This window comes from Candoia aspera, chromosome 5, assembly GCF_035149785.1.
Source record: "Candoia aspera isolate rCanAsp1 chromosome 5, rCanAsp1.hap2, whole genome shotgun sequence".
Classification (NCBI taxonomy): Eukaryota; Metazoa; Chordata; class Lepidosauria; order Squamata; family Boidae; genus Candoia; species Candoia aspera.
In genome coordinates, this window is record NC_086157.1 from 98,639,316 (window position 1) to 98,666,996 (window position 27,681).

The 27,681-nt window shown below is 39.4% G+C and overlaps 1 protein-coding gene across 1 annotated transcript; it reads right to left on the reverse strand.

The window, feature by feature from the left end:
• Positions 1–150: 150 nt before the first annotated feature.
• ELMOD1 (ELMO domain containing 1) lies at positions 151–27,157 on the reverse strand. Its single transcript, XM_063304472.1, has 11 exons — positions 27,061–27,157; positions 18,763–18,908; positions 17,585–17,613; positions 16,731–16,828; positions 15,856–15,985; positions 13,543–13,676; positions 12,478–12,546; positions 12,216–12,239; positions 9,582–9,632; positions 3,634–3,767; positions 151–579 (listed from the first exon to the last, which is right to left on the reverse strand). Exons 1-11 carry the CDS (start codon positions 27,075–27,077, stop codon positions 407–409), a joined length of 1,005 nt encoding a protein of 334 aa, XP_063160542.1. The 5' UTR covers positions 27,078–27,157; the 3' UTR covers positions 151–406.
• Positions 27,158–27,681: the final 524 nt, after the last annotated feature.

The window sequence follows — 27,681 nt, forward strand, 5'->3', positions numbered from 1 at the left end:
CTTTCACAGTACAAGTTTCCAACGAAACTATTCTGTATATATAAACAAAAAGAAATAAAATGCACCCCCCACCCCCCAACCTAGAGAAATACAGTTCTCTAATTAAATGAATTATGTGGTGGGAAATGGAGCGGGTAAGAGCCTAAAAAAAGGGGGAAAAATACAGGACATTAATTCAAAATGTTTAACACTGCAAGATATTGCAATATGAGCTCTCTTTGTCAGTGACCAAACTCTCCATAGGAGCATTGGGAGGAGGTTCCCGAAAGAGAGTGCGAGAGATGAATACTGCATCAAGAAGCATGCATGCACTTGCCGTGATCATTCAATACATCAGCAATTTATCTCTAGATGGTGGTATAACACAAGAACGGGGCAGTGTTTCCAAGCCAAACCATGGGAACGGCTACAGGTTGATCAAGCTTTCTGAGGCAGCAAAGTGAGGGCATAACGCCATATTCGGATTCTGGAGCTGCCTGATAATTCGTTTGTGGAATTTCTCTCGCACCCGATTGAACTCCATTATGTCCAGGGGATCCTCTTCAATCCAGAATTTATGAAATTCATGCATCAAATAGCCTAAGGGAACAAAAAGTCAAAGGGTTTGAATTCAAGTGCACCGGGTTTTCCTTTGGTCCATAAACAGTTTCTACTATTCCCCTTCTAAATGTAACCTAATCCAAATGTCATTTAATGCTATGACTTTGTTTTGGTCGTACTATGGATGCAGGAGAACACAATCTCGCTGGGGAGAAGGAAGCCGCTGCTGAAGGCAAGTCAGCCCAGAGGGATTCAGGCCTCTGGTATTGGACAGGAATTCTCATAATTCTCTGCCATCATGCACACAAGACAGGTGGAAAACACTGGCTTGGAAAAAGCCACGTGCTGTTTTTTAATGCAGACAGGCAGGATTAGAGATACTTCAGTTTTGCAGTATTTAGTGCATATTATTAGTTTTCCAGATGCCCTTTTTATCAAAGGTACAGATAGTCCTTGCTTAACGACCACAATTGGGACTGAAATTTCAGTTGCTAAGCAAAGCGGTCATTAAGCGAATCCTATCCAATTTTATGACCTTTTTTGCAGTGGTCATTAAGCAAATCATGTGGTTCCCCATTAATTTTGCTTGCCAGAAGCTGGCCGGGAGGGTTGAAAATGGTGATCACGTGACCATGGGACACTGCCATGGTCATAAATGCAAACTGGTTGCAAAGCGCCCAAATTGTGATCATGTGACCACAGAGATGCTGTGACAGTTTAAGTGTGAGGACCAGTTGCAAGTCAGTTTTTCAGCAATGTCTTAACCATCACTAAATGAATGATCGTTAAGTGAGGAGTACCTGTAATTTGTTTCATCCCAAGAAAAATAGATTCTCTTATTCTTATCATCATTCTCTCTCTAAAGAGCCTTACCATGCCTCTTCAGTGCAATCTTTCTAGCTAAGAACAAAACCAAAACCAAACAGCTTAGTTACCAGTTTTAAACAATCGTTTAGATTGTTTTTAACTGTGCATTTAGATACTGCATTTGCACTGCGCTAAAATCCAAGCAGGTAAACTTGGAAAAGCAAAACATAAGCCCCGCGGCTGGAATTCTGGCAGAGCAAAAGCTCAGAAGGTATAAGGATTATTTAAAAACTTACTTTCTGGTAAAATGAGCCTAGGGAAGAAATAGAGCGTGTGGGTTTCTCTCAAAGTATACTTGCAAAGGTGCTTCCCGGCTCTACCCAAACAGCATTAAAAAAAAAGCCATCAAAACTTGAAACTAGCATCATTATCCTTTCAAATGGTTTTTCTAGCAGAATTTGTGTCAAACTAGCAAAGTAGGAAGCCTCTGAAACCAACAGAGGAGCACCTTTTGAACAAACTATTTAAAACCAAGGATATGAATGGAAAATGTACATCTGTAGCCAATGGAGAATTGTTGTACATGGGAATTTCCAGTTCAGGTGTGGCAGCCATTTCAATCAGGGGAAAAAAAAAGAATGCTGAGGCAGTATTTCTTCCAAGAGATCAAAAGGTCCCAAAATATATGAGATAGATACACCCACCCACCCACACACACACAGAAAAAAGGAACATAGTATTTCTGGCAGATTTATAATTAACTATACATGTTCCATTTTGAAATTGTGCATCATCTCTTTATATCTAGCAATTTTAGATTAAAAAAATTAGTAATCCCCTTTTTTACCACAATAGGAATGCCAAAAATGTGCTCTGCTTCTGTGTTACTGGAGATGGCTGAGCGTCACACAGGTAAACATAATAAAAGCCAGTGGGAATGGAGGAATGCAAAGGCAGCCAGAATTTGACCTGATAATTGCAAGGCAACATTAGTCTAACTATCATTCTTTACCCAAGGGGACATTCTGAAAAAAGATCTGAAATGCATGACTTCTTTCTCTTGAAACCTGTCTGTGCTTAGTGAATGGAAACTGTCACAGCTTGTGCAGAAACAATAGGGGAATTCTGTGATGTGTTGAAATCCTGAGCTAGCCAAGGGCCATGTTATTACTGAAGGGGTAAGGAACAGAATAGGTTGGGGCAGAATTAGAAGACAGAGTTAAAATGTGTGTTTGATGACTGCAGAAATAAAACAGCCCCATCTGCTGGCATTGGCAAATCATAACATGTGCTGTCCTAATGCCACATTTGTGCAGGTGGTCTTGGCTGATGTTAAAAATTCTCCAAGACTCACAAAGGATTTAACTATCAAACAGTAGACAGAAAAGTGGAATCTGGGGGACATTTCAAAACTGTTTTCCTGGACTAATTGTCCTGCAGAGACTAATGGGCAAAAAATTAGAACAAGAAAAAACGGTCCAATTTCACCAACTCACAGGCAGTAGAAATGATCTCACATGTTTATGGATGGTATATTGTGTGCGGGAGGATAAAGCTCATCAGCACCACTGGAGTCTCTCCCTCCAATGCTGAATACTATTTCTTCTCCCCAAAACCCCTCAGTGCTGCTAGATAGTAATACAGCAAATCTTTTTAGGGCACCATCATTCTTCACTTTGATAGCAACACAATTCACAAAATGTATTTAAATTATATAGGCATGCATTTTAGGCTTGACGATTACAGTATTTGTTCCATCTTTAACAAGCATAACAGTAGTTATATATTGTGACACTCTTTGAAATAAGCTGCAAATGCTTCTCTCAGTTTTCAGTTTTAGGCAATCCTTTTTTTTTAAAGGATACAGCATTTTGAGATCAAAATGGTTCAGTGTTGGAATATTTCACACACCTCTACCAGTAAACTTTTAAAAAATCTAATATAAGAGGGAAAACAAAATTAATAGGTTTTGCAGACACGATCTTAAGAGGCTAATGAGTTTCTGGTTGTTTGGAGACAAGTCAACTTTTGCCAAAGTTCGTTTGTCATGAAATTCCTCATAAAACTGATTGGCTTATTTCCTGTAAAACAGATCTATTACTGCCAAACAGTGGTCATTCTAAAAACACATATTAGTTTTAATATAAAGCATAAATTTAGTCAGTGGAATACAACACTTTGCATAATTGATCCCCTGTGATTTTGATAAAAATTGTGCTTGTGTGCGCACACACAATCATTCTCTCTCTTACACAGAGAAATAGTCACACACACAAATGCACTCACAAAATGTTTGCTGGAAATGGGATAACGTTGGAGCTTCTGGAGCAACATTGTAGAAATGTGTTTTCAGAGCACCGCTCACAAGCAGATTGTACGCAAGCTCTGTTATGTTGATGCCAACAATAGCAAAAGAGTATCTGCAAGAAATATAGAAAAGAGATTACAAGGCATGAAACTAAAACTGATGAAACTATTCCATCTAGAAAATCCACAGTAAAGTCTGTCTCCAAAAAGTAATGTTAAACAGAGTTTGACTTCTACGTTTCATTTTTCAGTTATAATTGTGTTGTGCATCTTTATGGTTTTTAATTTTGTAAGCCGCCTGGAATCACTGTGTGTGAGTTGGGTGGCCTTATAAATCTGCTTAATAAACAAACAAACAAACAAACAAATAAATATAGCTGCATGCCATTATGAAAGTCTGAATCTGCCGTCTTTTGTTGAATGTCTGCTTCCTGGCTCATGTTTTCAGTATCACAGTATGACCGGCAAAAGAAAGACTATACTTGTTAAAAGGAAATTCTTGAGAGAAAGGTGAATTATACATGGGTAATCAATGACTGCAACAGTTTGCATTTGTCTGGTTTATTTAACAGCAACCTTTACAGGAGATATTTAAAAGGAGCTGCATCCCACAAGAATACTGTGGACAGCCAAGAAAACAAACAAGTAGATCATCAAACAAATCAACCCAGAGTTCTCACTTGAGACACAAATAACCAAGCTCAAATTATCCTACTTTGGATACATTATGCAAAGACTCAGCTCTGTGGAAAAGGCTCTAATGCTGGGAAAGGTGGAAGGAAAGGGAAGAAGAGGACGACCAGCAGCAAGGTGGATAGACTCAGTTACAGTGGTGATAAGTGCACTGTTGGAAGACCTGAAAGACCAGGTTAGGGACAGGTTGTCATGGAGAAAATCTAGTGGTTAAGGTGCTGGACTAGAATCTAGGAGAATGAGAGTTCTAGTCCCGATTTAGGCATGACAGCCGGCTGGGTGACCTTGGGCCAGTCACTCTCTCTCAGCCCAACTCACCTCACGGGGTTGTTGTTGTGGGAAAAAAGGCAGAGGAAGAAGTATTAGGTATGTTCGCCGCCTTGAGTTATTTATAAAAATAATAAAGGCAGGATAGAAAATAAATAAATAAATAAATCTATGTGGATGCTAAGCGTTGACAACAACTTGATGGCATATAATTGATGAATCAATGAATCAATCAATCCCACAAGCACTATAATAAATCTGTTTCTTTACTGAAATAAACCTAGCAAGCAATTCCCATTGAAATAACAGTGGTTCTAATACTGGACATGCCTCTATTGAAAGTTTTCTTGGTAGAAACTCATCCTTGTTGAAGAACTGTTTCTCCCATGACAGAAATAAGGAGATGAAGCCTGATTTCAAAGAAGGGATAGATAAGAAACTCACTCCATTAAAATGTTTGGACAAATACGCTACCTGCCAAATATACAGAATAATTTGGAATGGACGTGCTCACAGGCATTTTGAGAATGTTACGATGAAGTTTGTACATAAAATAATTTCAAACTGAAATATTATCAGGAAGGAAGTGTGAATCACAAGTACCCTGACCATTAGTTCCCCTTTGGCTCCCCTCTGAGCCTCATGCCACTTATTTCAGGACCAACTTTCAAGGATGCCACAGTTTGGTGGTATTTGTACCCCTTTCCACAAACCTCAGAGTAAAGATGAAGTTGCATTCGAGCTGAATTTGACTCTATGTGACTTGACTGCATCCAGTGTTACACAAATGGCTTGCTGTTGCCCTTGTCCAGGAAGTTCACTTTAACAGTTCAAGGGGTACCAATCGAAGCAAATATTTGTAGTTCAGGGTTGAACTGTGGAGTCCTTGGTGCTCTCTGAGCCTTGTTGTTTTCTTGCAGACGTTTCATTGCCAGGCTAGGCAACATCTTCAATGTGAAGAGGGAGTGGGCCTTGCTCTCTGTTTATATACAGTGGCTTGCCCTGCTTGTGTTGGTGAGGATGGTGTTCTCTCTCTGGGAGTTCCTTGATTGGGCTGTTGTTTGCTGCTTGGTTGATTGCCTGAGTTAATAGTTCCTTGATTAGGGTGTATTGTGCTGTTTGATGGTTCATCTGGTGTTAATCCTAGTGTTGATTTTTGCATATCTGGGTGTCGATTGCTGGCAAGGGAGTGTACTGGTCTTTTGGCTTTTCTATTGTCTCTTTTGAATGGTATGTAAATGTTGTTTACCTCTATGTGTCTGTTGATGGCTGCTTGGTCTGAGTGCCAGGCTTCCAGGAATTCTCTGGGGGTTTTGGATTTCGCTTGGTCTAGGATGCTCACAGTTTCCCAGTTGAAACTATTTTTATTTTATCTATTTATTAATCAAATTTATCACTGCCCATCTCCCAAAAGGGACTCTGGGCAGTTTACAATAAAACCTATGGTTGAGTCTGTCCATGTGTTGTGAGATTAAGGAGTTCTCATCGTGTCTTCTGACTGCTAGTTGGTATTCGTGGATGCGCTCTGCCAGTCTTCTGCCTGTCTGTCCTACATAGTGGCTGTTACAGTCTTTGCATTGTATATTGTAAATAACTCATCTAACATCTTGGGCTATTGGGTCTTTTGGGTTGCTTAATATGTTTTGAAGAGTTTTAGTTGGTTTATGTGCTACGGTGATGCCATGTGGTTGTACCAGTCTGTTGGTGGTTTCTGAGATGTTTCTGATGTATGGCAATGTTATCCTTTTCATAGCTTCAACCCATTGGTTGGGTTGTAGTGGGTTGGGTGGTGAGGCACTTTTTGATAAAGTTGAGCGGGTATCCATTTTGTTGAAAGATGCTGTGCAGATGTTCTTTTTCTTTTTTCTGGTGTTCTGGGTTGCTGCAGTGTGTAAGTGCTTGTCTGAATAATGTTCTTACACAGCTTCCCTTGTGGGAGGTTGGATTGTTACTTTGGTAGTGGAGCACTTGGTTGGTGTGGATAGCTTTCCTGTAGACTTGTGTTTCTAACTTACCATCATTTCCTCTACTGATGAGGATGTCCAGGAATGGTAGTGAGTTGTTTTCTTCCTCCCTTGTGAATTTCATTCCATTAAAGATGTTATTGATGGTTTTGTGGGTTTCTTCCAGTTGTTTCTTTTGTATTATGACAAAACTGTCATCTACATACCGGATCCATACTTTGGGTTGTATGTGTGGGAGTGCTATCCTTTCCAGATGCTGCATTACGATCTCTGCTATAAGTCCTGAAATCAGTGATCCCATGGGTGTTCCTTTGATCAAAATCAACACTAGGATTAACACCAGATGAACCATCAAACAGCACAATACACCCTAATCAAGGAACTATTAACTCAGGCAATCAACCAAGCAGCAAACAACAGCCTGTAAGGAATGCCTAAGACTAAATAAAAGACTCAGACTCTAAATCAAGTTTAAGTTCTGGCTTTTATTCAGAATAGAATGCACACCAGTAAAAAGCTGAGAGGGAGGGAAGCATGCCAAAAGTTGAATTAAATAGCCTCGCGCCAAACAGTGCTCCACCCCCATACTCCCCGGGTGTGCCCCACGAGTTCCACGGAGTGACAGGTCATCCAGGCTTGATAGGTGAGAGGTCGTCCAGCCCCATTCGCCCCGGGCATCGCCCCGTTTATCTTCCTGCGAGGTAATGGTCCATTACCAGGCGATTAGACTTCGATATTCCTCGAAAGCCTGGCCGCGCCCTTCCAAACCTCGCCCTGATTATTTCTTTGATAATGGTGTCAATGGTTGATTACCGGGTGGTGAGACTTTGTTGTTCAATAGATCTCCCAAACCCATTACCTTCTTTGTCCGGTTTATCGCCCGCACCTCTCCAGTCATTGACACATATCTGCGCTTTGTCATGCGAGCCGTTACGATGTTGCAAACATCGCAACAGCGATCATGACATACCACCCCCCTGAAGAAAATCAAGCCGCGGGCTTGGAGGGATATGCCATGTGGAAGTTGTGTACTAGCTCGGGGGCCTGAATGTTGTGGGCAGCAACCCACTCGGGGTGGGGAAAGTGTTTCCAGCGCACTAAGTATTGGAGGGAGCCACGAAGCTTGCGGGAGTCAAGCACCTCCTTGACTTCGAAGTGCTGCTGTCCGTCGATCATGACAGGTGGAGGGGGGGTGCGTGGATGCCACCGGGAGGGGTCACTGGCTGGCTTGAGTAAGCTGCAGTGGAACACGGGGTGCAGCCGCTTCAAATTATGCGGTAGATCCAAACGCACCATGACCGGGTTCACAATTTGTATAACCTGAAAGGGGCCAATACATTTGGGGGCCAGTTTCTTGGAAGGTTGAGGTGATTTGATAAATTTGGTGGAGAGATAAACCAGGTCCCCTACTCGAAAAGGTGGCTGTTGGTGCCTGTGCTTGTCAGCCTGAAGTTTGTATGAGGTCTGTGCCTCATTGAGGGCGTCCTTAATGACTGGCCAGGAGTCTGCGAGTTTAGAACCCCAATCACCGGCCGCCACTACTGGAGACAGGGGCTGTGGGAGCTTGGGAATGGGGACAAAGTCCCGACCCGATACCACCCTGAAGGGGGTTTGTCCCGTGCTTTGATGCGCAGCATTATTGTATGCAACCTCCGCGAAAGGAAGCAGATCCACCCAGTCGTCCTGGTGGTAGTTGATGTAGGAGCGGAGGAATTGTTCAAGGGTGGCATTGAGGATCTCAGTAGATCCGTCAGTCTGGGGATGCCAGGAGGTTGACAATGCTTGCTCTGTGCCAATTAATTTTAAAAAAGCCCGCCAAAACCGTGAGGTAAATTGTGTGCCCCTATCGGTCACCAAGCGAGAGGGACAGCCATGAAGGCGGTACACGTGCACCAAAAAGAGCTTCGCCAGGTGTTGCGCCGACGGGATAGAAGCACAGGGGACAAAATGAGCTTGTTTGGAAAAGTAGTCTTTGACTACCCAAATGACTGTTTTCTTTTGACTGGGCGGTAAATCCACGATGAAATCCATGGAGATTTCATCCCAAGGGCGTGAAGGGTTAGCCACGGGCTGCAGCAGTCCCTGGGGTTTACCGGACGGTCACTTAGACATTGCGTAAACGGGGCAGGATGCCACATACGTTTTGACATCCTTCCTCAGCGAGGGCCACCAAAATTGGCGTCGGGTCAAGTGGAGGGATTTGAGGAACCCAAAATGACCAGCCTGTTTGCTGTCATGAGACCGGCTGAGGATAGTTGATCGTTGCGAGTCAGGGACGTATAAACGACCCTCCACCCAGGCGAGGTCTTGTTCCATGGAAACCTTGTCGGGGTTAGCAAGGAGCCAGGGATCAGACTTTAATGCGAGGCCAAAATCTGCACGCAACCCACCTGGCATCTGTGCTTGCCTGCGGCCCGGAGCGGGCTGCGCCGGAGTCATTCGCAGGGGGGGGGGGAAGCTGTTCCCGAGCGCGGCTCCGGGTGACAGCGGCCAAACCCAATTGAGACTCAGAGAGCACAGTCCCCACGACGTCGGAGACAGGCTCCACGTCCTGGGGCAGTCGGGAAAGCGCGTCTGCCAAAAAATTCTTCCTCCCCGGAATAAACTTCAGCTGAAAGTTAAAACGGCTGAAAAATTGAGCCCAGCAAATCTGCTTAGGGCTGAGGCGCCGGGGCGTGCGGAGCGCCTCGAGGTTGTGGTGGTCTGTCCAGACCTCAAAAGGGCAAGTCGCCCCTTCTAAAAGGTGACGCCAAGCCTCCAATGCTGCTTTCACTGCAAATGCCTCTTTTTCCCAGACATGCCAGCGCCTTTCCGTCTCGGAAAATTTCTGGGAGAGATAGGCACAGGGCTTCAAGAGTCTGGCAGAATCCTTTTGTAATAGGATAGCCCCAATCAAAAAATCAGAGGCATCAGCCTGAACGACAAAAGGCTGTTTGGGGTCGGGATGGGATAAAATTGGCTCCGCTGTAAAGAGAGCTTTCTGGTTTGGAATGTTGCACTTACCCAATAGCTTTATCAAATTTTTTCTTCTCCCATTCAGTCTTGCTGTATTTGCTGAAAAAGTTAAATAAGGGGGTGATTTACAAATGAAAAATGGTTCTCTCCCAACAGTATGTCACCACACTGGAAAAACCAATCAGCTTGGTAGTGTTTTACTCTGGCTTTTGAAATTGTTTCTCTCTGAAGCCAATTTAACTCGCTTTGCTTATAAACCTATCTCTATAACACACTTCTCAGCGCAAAATAACATGTTTCTGTGACTCTGACCCCCTTTGTGTCAAAGACGTTTATTCTCCATGCAGCCTAAAAAAAGGTTGCACCAAGGAGAGAAAAAATGTGAAAGTTCTATATTTTTTTCACTTCTGAGCAGGTTTGACTGTAGCCTTTGGTATTTCCTAAAGCAGGTAAGACACAAATCACTTGAAAAAGAGAAAATAACATTACTTATTGGAAGGAGAAAAGAAGAAAATGTATTGCCTTCATGTGGATTTTTTTTAAAACATCCGAAAACTAGTTTACACATGATCCCCCACATTCCTGATAACCTATATGTATGTCACCTGATTCTGACAAGTGAATTCCCCTACATCTGGATGGGAAACTGCAGCTCTCAGTATCATTAAAAATAAACAAATGGATAAATAACCCATAATCCTTTCAGTCCTCAAGCAAGATTGGTTGCATCTCAGGAGGCTTCTTGTGGGAGAAGATTGGGAAAAGAGAAAGGAGTGATTTTGAATCTACTTCCTGACTATCTTATCCTGCCTAAAAGGAAAATAAACCAGGTTACAAAGTTATAGACAGACTGAATCAACTTCCTCTGAATTACTGGAGAGAAAAAAAGGGGGCACTAAGATGCGGCATGGTGATTACTCCATTACCTTTTGTATGACAATTATCCAACACCTTCCTGGAAGAAAAAGTAAATTGTTTTTCACTGGGAGTGAAGAAGGAGAAACTCGATATTGGTGACGCGGCAGGAACTAAGATATTTCAGATGTTTAGGATTAACAGCAGAAATGCTCAGTGGTGGTTTCTAGACTACAGAACTTTCAGTTAGAGATGTGTTGCACCATTTCCTTTAATATTTGAAAACCAATGACTACCAAGACTGTTGCTTCTAATGAGGATGAAGAATTTTAATGTAGATTTTTAGTTCACTTCTTAAAATTAAACAATACTGACTTCAACAAAGAAAAGAGCTGTTGTGACATCCAGCAGGCCAGGCACCAGTCAACCAAGTCACAACACACAATTGAGAATGTGTGTAATCAAAATCCCACATGATGGTAGAATAAAATTACAATGCTTTAACCATCACCGTTGGATTTCAGCTCCCCATTACCAATTTCCAGAATGGAAGCTTGGGTCCTGCTGTTATAATTCTTTAATTCTTCAGATTGTTTCAAATCTTTTCATTCTACGTATTTTAAGCAGGATAGGATATTATTTTCTCCAGTTGTCCCTATGAGAGAGTGGGAACTCAGGCTAATACTTCATGAGCTCCCACCAACTCCATCATATAATCTAAAAATCAATTATTTCTTTAGACATTCTAGGAAAGAATTGTAGTAGATATATTATCTACTATAATTACTAATAATATACTATTATTTATGGGATGCAGTAGGTCTGTCATTTTGGCTAATACACATACAGTACTTGATTTTTTTTGCTTTTTATATTTGATGCTGCCACCACTTTTTCACAGGTCTTAGAAGCAGCACCACACAACAGAAAACACTCACCAGCAAAAATTAATGGCCAGATTTAAAAAAAAAGAATACCACACATATTTTACATTACTCAAAACTACCCCCAATGTTCTAACTAATGCACTCCACAAAACTGTTTCTGCTACATTTATGTAAAACCTATTGTTATATGTTTTTTCTATATTCGTTGTTTGTTTTTATGTTGTGAGATGCCATAGCCAACTGGAGTCAGGTGCCAACTCTGTCTGATTTTATTTTATTGTAAAACTGGTAGGAGTTGATTCTGATTATGGTGCTATATAAGTATGATAAATAAATAACATTTCTACTGATTTTATACCCATATGTTATATTATGTATTTTGTTTTAACTGTTGTAAGCTGCCTTGGGTGCTTATATAAGGAGAAATGGTGGGTATATATGTAATAAATAAATACATATCTCTTAAGTTACCTATGAAAATAATTAAAAACAATATTAAAAATGAGGAGGTGGCATGTTTCCACCAACATCCATGAGCACTTTTGTAAAATAAAAAAAAATCTTACTACAATCTAATGCTTTGTTTGGAAGTGTTCCCACTGGCTCATGAAAAGGAAGAATGTAAAATGATGGGTTATTTGCTAGTCCTAATTTGCTTTTTATTCCCTGACCTTCTTCTTTGTCCTCATTTGCAGCTAGAACATGCAATCACTCCTTTCTCCCTCACCAGGGTCTTCCTGCAAGGAAGCTTTCAGGGTCAATAATAATAATAATAATAATAATAATAATAATAGTAATAATAATAAATGGTGCCTGACTCCCAGGGACTCTAGCAGCCAACTTCTCAGATCTTTTTGGGTCTGTGCCTCTGGGTCCCCTTTATGTCTGTTTCCAAACTATATTTCAAAGCTTATAAAATAGAAAAGGAATATATATCTACCTTATTTCCTCTTTAGTGATTTCCCTTCATTGTGAAAGATGAAAAAAGAAAGGAAAATAAGTAAAAAATATATAAACATGGATTAATGTTCATGATTTTTTAGTGAAATAAATATGTAAAAGCAAAGTATTTTACCCCACCCCATCCCAAGTAAAAGAATACAAGGAAAACAGAGTATTTTACATCAAGAATAAAAGGGATGCAAACTGATATTTCAAATGATTTATTAGAGGCTGCTGCTATTTCCAGCTTCAAATATTACCTATATTTGGGCTGAAGAGAGTCTAAGAGAATCTGCTGAGCTGCAGGACCATCATGCTCAGCAAAGTATCTGGAAGGGAGAGGGACAAACACATGCCATGTGTCAATATTTAATGACATCATCACATCTATTTCTGGTATATTTTTTTTCAACATCTGGAACTGCATTCATATACTTAGAATGAATAGACAAACCTCTTTGCATGCATGGGAATTGAGTTCTGTTCTTTCCATTGCACCATATGTGATGGAATAGATGGGGTACACACCTGTTAAAAATAATCTAACCAAATGCATACCAGGAAATATTCTTAACTTAACTTGTCTGAAAATGTACGGGAACATACACCAACTGAAGAATTAAATCATTATATAAGAGCACCAGAGGATGAAAAAGACAGAGATTGGATACCCCTGTTAAACAAACTGGTGACTTTGTACAGGTAGTCCTCACTTAACAACCACAATTGGGCCCAGAATTTCGATTGTTAACCGAAGCAGTCATTAAGTGAATTTGACCCAATTTTACAGCCTTCTTTGCTGCAATTATTAACACTGTGGGTGTTAAGCGAACCACATGGTTGTTAAGCAAATCACACAGTTCCCCATTGATTTTGCTTTCCAAAAGCCAGCCGGGAAGGTAGAAAGTGGTGATCACATGACCACGGGACACTGTGATGGTCATAAATGCAAACCGGTTGCCAAGCGCCCAAATTATGATCATGTGACCATGGGGACACTACAACGGTCATAAGTGTGAAGATCGGTCGTAGGTCATTTTTTTCAGCACCGTTATAAGTCCAAACCATCACTAAATGAATGATTGTTAAGTGAGGAGTACCTGTAATTGTTGTATTTAAATTCAAAACCCTGTTTTCCTGTAGGCACTACAATCTTGATTTAAAGAAATCCTCAACAGGGACAGATAGCTGCAATGAACTGAAGTCAGATTTTCCAGGTGTTTGAAGAATAATTTCTTTGATAAGGGCTGGATTTAAAAACAAAAAAAGAAAATACAATTCGTACCTTTAAATTAATTATATGAAAGAAACAAAAATATACTTACAGCAAGTTATATAATCCCAGAAGGCCCATTCCTCTGAAATCCGTTTTAGGATCATCACCTTGGAAACCAATTTCACACCACTGCTTTGAAATCCGAGCTTCCAATGGAGAATCAGGTTTCAAGCATTTCCACAGCTCCAGAAGAAAAAAAAATCACAGGTATATTATAACACAAGGCTCATGTGCAATGATATTTTTCAAAATCTGTCCTTATTTGCTTTGCCTTTATTGTTATTCATGGTACTGAAGGATCCTGGGGCAATGTGCCAAATAAAGATCAGCAAGGAGTTCTCCTTAGACATGGCAGACGTTTCAAACATGGCCCCTGGGAAATCTTATTTGCTCTAATATAGAAAAGGTGCAAGAATCCTGACTAGGCCTCAATAGTTATTTTCTCTAGCTTGGCACAAAGCTCTAGGCAAAGCTGCAAATCAGAGAATGGCTATGAAGACTATTAGCTATAAAGAGGGATTTTTCTCCCTTATACTACTTTTGTAAGAGCATAGCAGCGGAGGAAAAATAATAAAAATAAAATAGGGACCTATCACACTGGAGGCTCTGCTTCTCAAAAAATGGATATTGAGGCCTCAGCCAGGTCTTAGGATTCATATCCAGAATGTTGCTAGAATACCAGGCAAGCAAATGGCTATATAATATTTTCAGTTTCAGAGAACTGGTGCAAAAAACACTTGATAAGGTTGTCATTTACTTTTGAACTTTGTTGAAACTATTGATCACCAGCAGGGTCCAGCAGTCTGTGGCAACAAGCGGACTGGCTGCAAAATAGGTGTTAATCTGCTAAACCAGTCAGAATTAGGCAGGCAGCCACAATCTGTGCCATTGGGAACTTCGGAGTCATCTTCAAGCCAGCCCAATGTAAATGGAATTATAGTAGTCTAATTGTGAGATGACAAGAGTCTGTGTCATCATCATCATCTTCCATGCCGTCTTTTAGTTATTTGAAAACCACCCCAATTAATTTAGACTCTGGGTAATGTACAACAAAGTAAGAATAAAACAGACAAAACTGCATAACAAAAATAGTATATCATAACAATGGTTGTCCACAGATGTTCAAGGCCAAAGACACACTGGAACAAAATGCTCTTAACAGCCTTGGGAAGTGCAGAAAGGGATGGGGCCAAATGTACCTGTATAGTAGCATGTTCCAAACTGTGGGCATTACTAATGAAAAGGCCTGCCACTTGACTACTGCCCTCTCAAAGAGATGGACCAACAGAAGGTCATCTCTAGAAGTTTGGACTAGTCAGGCAGAGACAATTCTGGCACAGTGGTTTGGATATATCCTGGTGCTGTATTGTATAGGGCTTTACAGGTAACGATCAGCACTCTGAATTGGGTCTGCAAGCCTACTGACACCAGAGCAATGACCTGAACATTGGTGTACTTATCCAAAAGCAGATTTATGATTTGGCTCATACTAATAAATCAACTTAATTTATATGTTGCTTCCTTTAGGAGAAAGTTTCTGACAGTGAAAGTTGTTCAGCTGTGGAATCTCTTTCCTATGGAAAGTTTGGCTCCTCTGAGAGATCTTTAAACAGAAGAAGCCATAGTTAACATTCTAAATTCATCATCATCATGTTTATTACAGCCCTAAGGCCAGACACAATAAAACTATACGATAGCAACAATCTTACATTAATACATGTATATAATAATGATGGCAACTGTCTTACATTAATACATATATATATATATAAAGATCCTACACTGGGGGGGAGAAGTTGGATTAGCTTATGGGTGGACAAATCACAGCCTGCATGGTCCCAGCACCCAATCGGCAGGCCTCAGTGTACCCCCAGAGTCAGTACAGTCAATATTTTCAGCCCTTTGTGGTAGGTTTGGAGACATGGGTGTCTGGCAATAGGCTTAGGACACCATTTTGCTTATTAATGCTCCCAAAGGTCAGGTTTTTCCCATTTTACCCTTTATTTCCCTATCTCTCATAACATCACATTGAAAATCTTGGTTATACTGATTTTAACAATATCACATTGTTGCCTGCAGCCTTTGGAAGCGAAAGATATAAGCAAAAAAGTTATACCGTCCTCCCCAGTTTAGAAGATCTCCAATCACTCTATGAGTTTAGGAAGAACTGTATGTCAAAACCAGAATTCCCCAGCCAGCATGGTTGGCTGGGGAATTCTGGGAGTTGAAATCCACACATCTTAAAGTTGCCAGGGTTGAGAAACACTGGTCTAAATCTTTGACCAATACTGTGAGCGTGTTGCTTTATTAATGGCCTTCTAAAGAGATAAAGCTTACTTGTAAACATAGCTCAAGCACATACCTTCAGAAGCATTTCTTCATGCTGAGCCTCTTCAGAATCATATGGCTCTCGACGCAGTCTTTCAACCTCTGCAATCAGATTTCTGTACCCTACAATCTGTAAAAGGCAGGCCTGCAGAGATACACTTAGCCTAGAGTGAAAAGATAAGCCAGACAACATGGCACTCTCAGTAATTTGGCTTTGCATGCTTGATATTACCTTGGTATGAAATGGTGGCCTATCTCTGTCACTTTTTCATCAGGAAAAACGGCATTTTTTGAGACAATGTATACTGCTCATGAATCTGACTTTCTATGTATTCTATATCACACAGCCTACTTAATTCAGCAGGAAGGAAACTTTCCATGTGGCTGTACAGAGGGTGAAAGACAGAAAGGGAACTCGTGGACATGCCATCTTTCAATTCATCTTTACTGCTTTCCTTGAAGTTTGTTCTCACAGCTAATTTGCACCCTTCTTGTTTAAGAGGTGGATGGAAAAAATATCATGGACTTTCTGAGGGCAAAGGAACTCTGTACATTTTGTCTGACAAAAAAAAGCTTATGGCATTGCTCTGCTTCTAAGTGAACAACTAAGAACCGAATGTGCACGTGAAATGATCATTATATAGTAAGGTAAGGTGGGATGGTAAAGAATTGGTTTAAGGGAACGATGCAGCTGTGCCTGCTGCCCATCAGCAGTTTTAGTAGAAAAATTATTTACTCAAGATAGTCATGTTGGTGCTCATGAGGGATCAGGACAAAGAATTACCTTTCACAAAATGTTTGCCTAAAACTGTGCTGTATTGGAAAATATGTGGGAAAATCAACTTTAAAGAAGCTCAAAGCAAAGTCTGAAAATATTCCCTCCCCCAATGCCACATATTGAAAACTTACTGTGGGTTTACAGCTGGATTAATCTTTTTCAGTTCTATAATGGCATCCACAGTTTTTTCAATTGCATCTGGATGAACACTAATGGAATTTTGGAGCAACTGAAACAGAAGAATTTATCTCATATCAGTTTTCCCACAGGAAGTGAAATGTAATAGAAATAAATTATTGGAACTATGGTGAGAGGTCCATATAACCTTGATCTACTTATGCTTGCATCATACCAAATCATGATCAATTCTGCACTGAAATACATGCAGGGCCCATTGGGGGCTGGGGACGGGGGAAGAGTCAGGGAGAGTTAAAAAAAAATCAAGATGAGAGCTGTACCACACAATCAAAGCTCCACCCCTTTTTATGAGTCATGCATGATGCGTGTTAAAAAGGGGCAGGGTTGCAGCCACCGTCTTTTTTGACGCCCCCCCATGGACACCCATGCATCATGGTGTCCAGTAAAGACTATCATCTGTGTTCTCTTTAACTGAATAACAATTAAAGATAATAGTAATGAGTCTTTAGTGCACAAAGCAACCTTTAAATTTCCATCTTATGGATATTCAACAGTTGTCAAAAGGATAAGGATGAAAGACCACTATTTGTTAAGGCATATCAATGAGCATTGATATTACCAGGCAATCAGTTCCAGGCCCTCTAAATATGTCAGGTAGGTATCCCAAAGCCAGTAAGATAAGGAGGTTATATTTCATTTCTTTCCTTTATATTGATTTTTTTTCAGTTATGCCAGGTTTTCATTCAGTCTTGTTTGCTACTGAGGTCCTATCCTGGTGTTGCAATATAGATCATAGAGCTAATATTGTGGCACCAAACAAATACAATACAGAAAGACTTTTACCTACCTTGTTTTTTGAACTCCTCAATGATGTTTCTGTTAGGAAAAAGTATTTTTGAAATTTTTAATTTTTATTACATTTTAGCATTTTTAACAATGTTGCCAATAGAACCACATAATAACATTTAATCATTGGGCTTTCACCAGCAAAGAAAAAAAAAAGGAGGGATTCTATTAGGAAACAAACAGCATTGGATTCTTACATGTATACAAAAGATTTTTTGAGGTCAGTGAAGTTTTAAACATTAATAAAATAAGTTTTTTTTAAAAAAATAAGCCATTTGTCTCAGGAATGTAAAACAAGTTTTTATTGAGCAGGACAATCTTTGCCTTCTAATCTAGAGTTCCTAAAGTCTTGAACCAGGATGGCCAGTGCGGGATCACGAAATCGCCAAACATTAGCAGATATAACCAAAGCCATATTTAGGATGAACAACAGAACAAGCTAGAAGCCATTGCAATATTAGATCAGGTACTAGGAGGAAAGAGAATTGATGATAAGCAGCACAAGCTACACAAGAAAAGAGAACACGTGGTCTTTGTTCCATTTGCTATCTATCTTGCTAAATTCCCCAGAAAAAAGAAAGTTAGAAATAATTATGTGTAGTCAAGGGCAAGTCTGTTCTTTTCCTGTATCAACCACTGTTTGCTCCTAATAAGGAAACTGATGTGATATGATGGATGAACCCGACTTGATAAAATGTTCACTTCCTTGCTAAGTTTTGTCTTCTGATGAGAACACCTCGTGGCCACAGATCAACAGAACTTTAAGAGGCTCTTCAGTTGCAGATTGTATTGCCTTTAATTGTGATTAAGGAGGAAAGTTTTTCTTAAACCATGTATATGGAGGATACCAGGGTGAGGAAGCCTAGAGCAGAACAACATGCTTTCCAACAAAATATTCTGAAACATTAGCTTTTATGATGAAGTACACATAAACACAGAGAGTGACTATACATTAAACATGTGAACTAGGTCCACATATAATAAATCATTTTAAACTAGGTTCACATATAATAAATCACTGTAATCATGGTTTGAGCCAGCTGGTGAGCTCTAAGTAATATTCTACAAACCACAAAAGCTGGATTCAATCATCATGCTAAGCCACAAACAAATCAACCATTTTATGACTTAGTACAATGAATGAAAATAAATATTAAGAGTTGCCCTAAAGGCACTTACCAATTTTCATAGTTCTTTCAGCCCCAGGCTTGATATTATAGCAGATCCTTTGCAGCTCACATCGTCCGGTCAGTTTCCGCACCACAAATTTCAGGCAGCGCCACAAGCATTTGCAATAGAAGTACAGGCACACCTGGACAAGCATTCTGTCAAAAGAATCCTTAAAATGAGAACCCAGGAAAGCCTTTTGTACCAGCAAAAAGATATGACAGCATTCCTGAACTTCACTGAATTTAAGAACAATATTTTTAAGGCACAGCTCTATAGGGCCTATCCTCAGGAGAAAGACTTTTAAAATGAGTTTAGCATGGTAAACAAAGGATTGCCAGCATGACATAATCATTCTTTGGAGTTGCTGGGGCTAAAGGTGAACAAGGTAGGGACACTAATGCCATGGTTTATCACACCCATGACTTAATTTCTGCAGCAATCCAATTGCTACCTATTATGGAGGAAAACTCTTAGTACATACATGTACATTTTAGAGCAGAGTGGGCAACGCATGAGCCATATGCAGACCTTAAAACCCTTTTTTGCAAAACACTCCAAAAATAAGACTTTTGCTGAAATAAACAGTAAAATGAGAGTGTTCAATCTTCAAAAGGCTATAAATAAAACCACCCTGCTAAAATCTTCCAACCCCCCAAAACTTCAGCCTTGTCCCTTCTGGTGTTGTCATCAAGCATCCTTATAGAATCATAGTCCCAGTCTTTGTTCATACAACATACTAGGTTAAAAATATGGTTGGATCATTTCTGTGCACTGGATGAAGCCAGACAGAGTGGTCAATTTATGGATCAGTGTATTGTGCAAACCAGACAAATAGCTAAATTCAGTATTGTATAAACATTGCCCTACACTATTTACTGAGGCTTACTCCCAGGTAAGTGTACAAAGGATTGCAATCTACATGAATTAAAATTATGTGTACACTTTAAAGGGCATGTGCCTACAAGGAGTTGGTTTATTCTTCCTATCTCCCTCCTTTTCTATGGAAGCAGAAGAATTAGAGCTGAATGTATGTTGCTTAGTTCTTAAAGCATGTGATTCTCAGGGGACATACTCATTTACCATAATTGTCAAGAATACTTCCATCTGACAGAACCGATCTCTCTGCAGCTGGTTAAGAAATCTATAATTCTAAACTCAGTGATGCTAGTTTTTAGCAGAACCTGGTACAAGGAATTTGCACTCTGCAATTATTATTCCTAGGGATACATACAGTATATTGGCTGCACACCCAAGCACACTTGCTAAGGCCATTTTATTTCCAAGCTACCATGCAAAGGACTGGTCTTTTGGGTCTTAGTCAAACTGCAGAATAAGCTAAGCAGAGTTGATAGGAAAGACCACACCACAGCTGTAGCACCAAAAATGATTGTAGAGCATACTAATATATTACAGTGGGATACTACAAAGGAAGTGCTACATCTTAGAAAGGTAACTACAGGAAGTGAACATTCATTTGATGGGTACCTTCAATTGATACACTACTCCTCCACCTTAAACTTATGACATTGGAGATCTTCTTTAGGAGCAAGAATGGTATAGACTTAAGTACAGTTAAGGCTGCTATCGTTTCAATGGCTTATTTTTATACAATATAAATTCTTGCTTGTAGAAATCCTGCAATAAAAGCACACTATTTATGAAATGGATTAGGTTTTTAAGATGATCTGACTTCCCTAATTTTACCAAGATCACAAGATAATGCCCCTCTCTTATAAAAATAGTAGTACAACCTTAATGCAAAATAATTATATTCAGAACGGGGACTCACAAACCTTGCATGTACATAGCGTACTGTTCCCTGAACAAATATTAAGAGATGGGGAGAAAGCTGCCCAATTCTACCTCTTTCATGCTGAAATTCAATATGCATCAGCAACAGCAGTAAGGTTTTTCCCCCCATCAATATTGGTATTTCTTTTTGAATGGAATGCCCTTCCCTGGAAAAAGAACAGTTGCTCCTTCTCTTTTTGCAGCAAATTCAACCTTACTAAAGACACTTGTTAACTCGAGGTGGAAGGAGCAACGCGGTTGCTTCCTTGCAACCTACCAAGCTCCTCGATCCACCTATGTTAAAAATGTATTTTAGTAAGTACATACGTAGCCATGTTGCAAACAAAGTCACTCCCTACGGCAGTATATTATTTTATTAAAGCACTGAAAACATTCTTAGAAGATGGAAATGGTGAATGTAGCGGCACCATGGTGCTTTGGAAGTGTGTACAGCTGTTCTGGAAAAACTCACCAGACCTCAAGCTTGATTCAGAGGAAATTGTACCTGTTGTGATGTCATTTAAAAGAAAAATAGATTTTTTTTAAACCCACCTTTATTATTTTTATAAATAACTCAAGGTGGCGAACATATCTAATACTCCTTCCTCCTCCTATTTTCCCCACAACAACAACCCTGTGAGGTGAGTTGGGCTGAGAGGGAGGGACTGGCCCAAGGTCACCCAGCTGGTTTTAATGCCTAAGGCGGGACTAGAACTCTCATACTACGCCTGATTGGCTCTTGGGCTGAGAGAGAGTGACTGGCCCAAGGTCACCCAGCCGGCTTTCATGCCTAAGGCAGGACTAGAACTCACAGACTCCTGGTTTCCAGCCCAGCACCTTAACCACTAGACCAAACTGGCTTGGTTGGCTTGATTGGTCCGAATAAAGGTATTATCCAGCAATAGGTTCTGGATTTTTTTCCAACTCCCTGTTTAATTTACAGGAGATCTATCTATAGAAAGAAGCATCCGCTTAGTGTCTGAAGCAGAAATGAAGGTAATCCCCAGCATCATAGTGAATGGACTATGGACTGAATGCAAAGGCAGCTGGTATCACACTGCACCCAGCCTTATGGAATACCAGCAGTAGTTGCTTTTCCCCAGTTACAAAAATGCAAGACATAAATGCAAGCCTATTGCCCACTCACAGCATCACGCATGGGCAGAGAGCAGAAACAAAGAATGTTACGAAGTGAGAGATAATGAACCTGAACATTTGTTCAGCCTGGAGTGCTTGTATGTATTTTATAATATTTAACTGAGACTTAAGCTCAGTAAAAATCTGAGCTTAACTTGAAATCATTACAATGAGGAAACAGCCACCTTTATCTTTTACTGATGCTCTTTTTGTTTTCCTTGAATTTCCCCCCAATAACAGCTAGATTTTCAGATAAAAACAAGACTGATTTTTCATTTTATCCATCTGTTTAGATAAAAAGAAGCACCATGGCAACCAGAGTTAGTATCACAATAAAGTCGTTCAAAAACACTGCATACTCTGCAGCCTAGTCTCACGATTCAGCAGCCTTAGTGATTTATTTCTCTAGATGTGAGTGGAATAAATATCAGCCCCACTACAGATATTCACTGCCTCTAGTAAGGAATGTATAAAATAGGTTTACAGAAACATAGGAAACAATGGTTCTATGGATTCTGGGCAAAGACACTCTGAAAAAACACAGTTAACAAAAGCAACTGGCTGACTTGGAATATATTAATTCTGCCCATCAATTCCATGATGAGCCTAAGTCTCATAATTTTTCAATCTAAAAATACAGATAGGGATGGCTGTTGGAACTAATAACTGTTTCCCAGTTTTCCCCAGCCACATGAATTGGACTAAGTCTGTGATTGTATTTATATTTATTTATATTTCACATTTCTGTCATCACCCATCTCCCCCAAAGGAGGAGCTTTGTGTTACCACTCCATCAAAATTGATGTTTTAGAAAATATCTGCTTCTAACCATAACCTAACAATTCCTATTAAATCACTGAGCTTCACCATTAAATACATACAGATATATACATACTATTTCAGCTACAGATGATTACAGTTTGTTCTCTCTTAAAATGCTTCATTGGCTAGAATATGAATCTATCTATCTATCTAACATTTCTTAGATTACCAGAACATAGCTCAATTCTAACAGTAGTCTCCAGAGAACAAATAAAACTCCTCCATAACCTTAAGACTGGATTCTATTTAAAGCTTTCTGGCACCTTATTATAAGGTGAAGTGCAACCTACTAGCTTTGGTATTATCATCTTCCTTCCCTTTCTAGGCAGTTTTGCTCTGCTCTGACTGCTTTTTAAAATAAATTAAGAGGACTGATAGAATAGCCTTTGTTTGTGACCCCGGCTCTTTAGTTGGCAACAGGACCATGGAGAGCACCTGGGACTGATCTGCAAAGATTAACTCACTGGCTCTGCTTTGCAAGCCAACTCTAGGAGTTGCCGTTGAATACTCTGAAGACAAGGAAAATATTTTCTTCTGGGGATAGACTGGGATGGTCAACTCAAATAACCTTAGGAGATATAGCATATTTATATGTGAGTAACAATTAATATATTTCCAGCAAACTGCCATTCCCATATATATCAAATCCAGGATTTATTCCTCCCCACCAGCCAATGAAAGCATTGAGTTTTTATAACTTCTTGGTATCAATAGCAATGAAGGTGTTAGCATAAGGAGGAGAAAGAGCATGATTCTAACACGCACAGCTGCAGCAACCTGCAGATTCAAGGCCCATGGGTCTTCTTTGGGTACAATTGCCAAGGGAACTCTGAACTGTAAAGCAAGTTAAAATTATACTACAAACTCTAACTCAATGAAAGAAACAAAGAATATTCCCAATCCTAACTTCAAAAAAATAAAAAAATAAAAATCCAGAACAAAGACAAATTCCAACCCTGTTGACGTGTGTACCAGGATTCCATCCATTCTGAATCCCTCCCAATGAACTGTGTCCCACAGACACCTGTGTGGCCCCAAGCCACCAAAAGCTTTTCATCCTGACACAGCTTAATACTTTGCTTTTAATAATTTAGGTCATAGCATCGACAGAGTGTTATTTCTGAGCAGATCATTCCAAACATGCCAGAACAAATATTCTTGCTTTGAGACGCTGGAAAGAATGCAACACAGAGAGAAGTATTCAAAATGGGGATATTGTAAATTATTAGCATGGGAACAATTCATACGGACAATATTTGCACTAATGTCTATAGTATATTAGAGGTGGTTAAAAGACAGAACAAGATCTCTGAGCAGACACTGGCAGATTGACAATAATTTTGTCCTCAGCCTTTTTAGCAACAGCAACGTGACTTCTCACTGAAATTAGAAAGCTAGAAATGACCAGGAATGGGCTTGTGTAAAAATAAATAAATAAATGATTGAGTTCTGGCATGAAATACAAATTCCTCAGCTCAAAAGTGCCCAGTTCTAACTATATGTCTTTTGTACCTTGCCCTGTTCACTGGGCCTCTGTGTTTTAGTAAAAATAACCCCAACAAACCAAATTAGATCTGATGTTTGTACTGTACCCAGCAATTTTTAATGGTATCTTTCCCCCAGGACATCAAAGATTACAATAGCACAAAAAGGACTAATAAAAAAGCAAAACCCACTTCACCAGAAGCACAGACTTGAGGTTACTACTGATGCAAGCTTTAAAAAGGTTATGTCACAGTATTTCCATCAGTCTAAGAAGCACAAGCCGCTCCTTTTTTTCTTTCCTCCTTTTGTGCTTGGACAGAGTAAATTTGTTACTAAGTCTAATATTGTTTTTCCAAATATCCAAATTACGACATGCCTTAGGAATGCATTAGGCTGAGAAGTTACATCCTAGGAATTCCACAAATCCATGATCATGAAATTGCTGTAAACTCAGCTGTCATTTTCAATTAACATCTTAAATCAGTGGTATGTGTTAATTGTTTAATTGTTTAAAGATGAGACAGAGACAGAGAAAGAGAGAGAGAGATTTTACTGTGGTCAATGACCAGTCCAATATTTTAAGACTAATCAAAGATCAGAATTATACAGCCCAACAGGTGCACACTGAGACACAAAGACTGAATTATGACAAAATATTTCGATGATTTTATTCCTACACAATGGTACACATCTCAATTAATTGTATTATGTGTTATTTATACATGCATTACTTATAAACTTTATCTTTTAAAACATAAAGGTACAGAACTTATTCAATACTACAGGTCAGTCATGATTTGTTGTTCCCAAAGGCTGGGGAGAAAGCAACTCATTTCTGCAGAAGTCTGGAGAAGGTAAGAAACACAAAACATTCTTCACTTCCCTTTTTTGAAAAGTATATTTAAGTTTTACAAAAACAAATACACAAAAACGGGAAAAAAGGAAAATATATTTTTTAAAAAATAAGAAAAAACAGTAATGAACTTAATAAAAGGAAAAAAAAGACAAAAACATCTACACATATCCCATAATATTCTTCACTTCCTGAAAAGCATTCCTGCAATTTTTGTTATCTTCTTCCCAATGGAGAGCAAAGAATGCCCTGAGGAAAAGTGTATCTGTGGATTTCTGGTTGTTCTCCCTGCCAGTGAGCCCAATCAAGTTTCCAAAAACTCTCTTTCAAACAAAACGGTAGCTTTCTTGGGACAGAGAAAAAAAATCATGTCCATAACCCTCCTTAAAATGTATAAAACACTGTTTCCCTCCCCTCTAGATAAAAAGAATTGTTCACAATTTGCCCTGTTGCTTCCACATTTAAATTTTTTTTAAAAGATCCTGGAATTCCTGTTGGATGTGCCAAGAATGACAGGTGTCAATTTGCACTTACTTGTGGGCAGTTCTGCTCTGTATTTTAAAATGTCCTCCCTTGCCTGAAAGTTGTGAGGCACCTTCTTTTAGGAATGTAACATTTGTCACATAGGCTTTTCCTGTTAGGAATGTTCTGTTCTGTTTTTATTTTCCATCTTTTTCCATTGTTTTTATTTGCTGTTTTCGTAATTGTGTTAACATAATACAACACTATTTGTACGGTGCAACTTTAATTGTAAACTGCTTGGAAATACAGTATGCCTTTATGGAAAATGGTATAAAACACTGTATATTACAGTATATTAAATAAATAAATCTAGAGCAATCTCAGGGATTTGGAAATCATGTAACCAATGCACTAATATCACACCACAAGATTTTATTGATTTATTTATTAAATTTAGCCACCGCCCATCTCCCCCAAAGGGGGGACTCTGGGCGGTTTACAACAAAGATAAAAATATTAAAATACTCTAATAAATATAAATACAAATAGGACATAACCATAAATACAATATAAAATCCAGATGACAGTAGCAGTTGGAATATCATTTGTGTGTATCTAAAGGGGCCATTTCAGGCGCTAACCATCTCCAGGTGTTATTACTTCCCTTCCTGCCCCAAGTGAGGTGGCAGAACCAAGTCTTCAATTGTTTTCGGAAGGCCACAACAGATTTTGCTACATGCGAAATTCCAAGTGAAAGATGTGTGGAATTTCCAGCAATTATTTCCATCTGGCTGGGTGACCTTGGGCCAGTCACTCTCTCTCAGCCCAACTCACCTCACAGGGCTGTTGTTGTTGTGGGGAAAATAGGAGGAGGAAGGAGTATTAGGCATGTTCACCACCTTGAGTTATTTATAAAAATAATAAAGGCGGGATAGAAAATAATAAATAAATAAATAATGCTTTAGCTTGTAGGCGTAAGGTACAAACAGTGTCTTAATTTGACTTGCTTGCTTTTAATAACTGATGGCGTCTAAACTAAGCAGTAGATTTAGAAATATAACAAGTGCTTCCTGGGTTCATCACACTGTCAATGTAATATTATCCCTGAGGATAGTCATAACCATTAAGTCTATGAACATTTTCATAACTTTTATCAGCACCTGAGCCATTTCTCCTTTTTTGGTTCAGCCTTAAACTCATCCTGAGCCTCTCAATTTTTGTTCCTCAAAGTTTAAGGTACTAAGTCCCAAGTTCATCTTGAAAGTAAATAAGCAATGCCTACTGGAATTAAAGAATGAATAGAAGATATTAAGAAGCATTTTCAATGGCTGGGAGATCAGTACTTCAGCATGCTACACAAAAGTGTAAATGTATAAGATGGGGAAAGATAGTCAAGCTAACATAGTGGTTATGGTCAGATCCAGATTAACAGTCTCATTCAGTCATGGAATTCATTGGATGTCTTTGCACCTCTCACACAGAGTTGTTTGGAGGATAAAATGAGTAAGTATATTGCCTTACACTCTTTATAGGAATGTTGAGATAGAAATACAATGAATAAATTAAACTAGTTTGGAGTATGTAATTTGCTCAATATCAAATGATTATATAACCCAGCTTTTCTTGAGCAAAATGATTGCCTTGATGCAATATTTTAAAGCAAAGGATACAAACCAATCTCAACTGGAACTTGTCTTAAGGGTATTCTAATCAAGAGCATTCCAGTCAAGGGCATTCTATAAACAAAGGAAAGTTACCTTAGGAAGTGCTTCATGATGGTGATTTTATTCTTCAGTTTTAGCAACTATCTTCAGTTAGACACAGGCAAATAGCTTCTCCAGAAGTAACTGATGCTATGAAAACGAAGTGAACATATTTGATCAGTGAAAAATAAGCACCGTCCAAACACAATAGAGTCTTCTTTTCAAACATAATCCTACTATTGAAGACCAACTATATATTTTACAGAAAACCTTTACCCAGAATTCGAAGCACACTACATTAAATGAAGTTTAGTATCAAGTACATGAAGCACCTAACTCGCTTTTTGGGGGGACCTTTGAGTCAGCCTTGACTCTTGGCAACTGCCTGGATAAGTCCCTGAAGTTTTCTTGGCAACATTTTTGGAAGTGGTTTGCCATTGCTGCTTCCTGAGGGTGTGTGACTGGCCCAAGGCCACCTTTGTGACTAAGGGGGGATTAGAACTCACAGTCTTCCTGTTTCCAGCCTGATGCCTTAGCCACTACACCAAACTGACTCTCAACTCACCTTAGTTTATTTTTTAAAAAGTTAAACAGGATGGGCCTGGTTAGTGCTTGGATGGAACCAGGAAATACCAGGGCTATAAACTTGATCGTGTAGTTGAAAAAAACATTTTG

What these genes read in the sequence shown, in the direction of transcription:
- ELMOD1 (XM_063304472.1), bottom strand. An exon ending in ATGAAGAAATGCTTCTGAAG is followed by an intron (nt 13,677 to 15,855) that starts GTATGTGCTTGA and finishes TTTCTTCTGGAG; the next exon opens with CTGTGGAAATGCTTGAAACC. An exon ending in TCTCTTCAGCCCAAATATAG is followed by an intron (nt 12,240 to 12,477) that starts GTAATATTTGAA and finishes TTCACAATGAAG; the next exon opens with GGAAATCACTAAAGAGGAAA.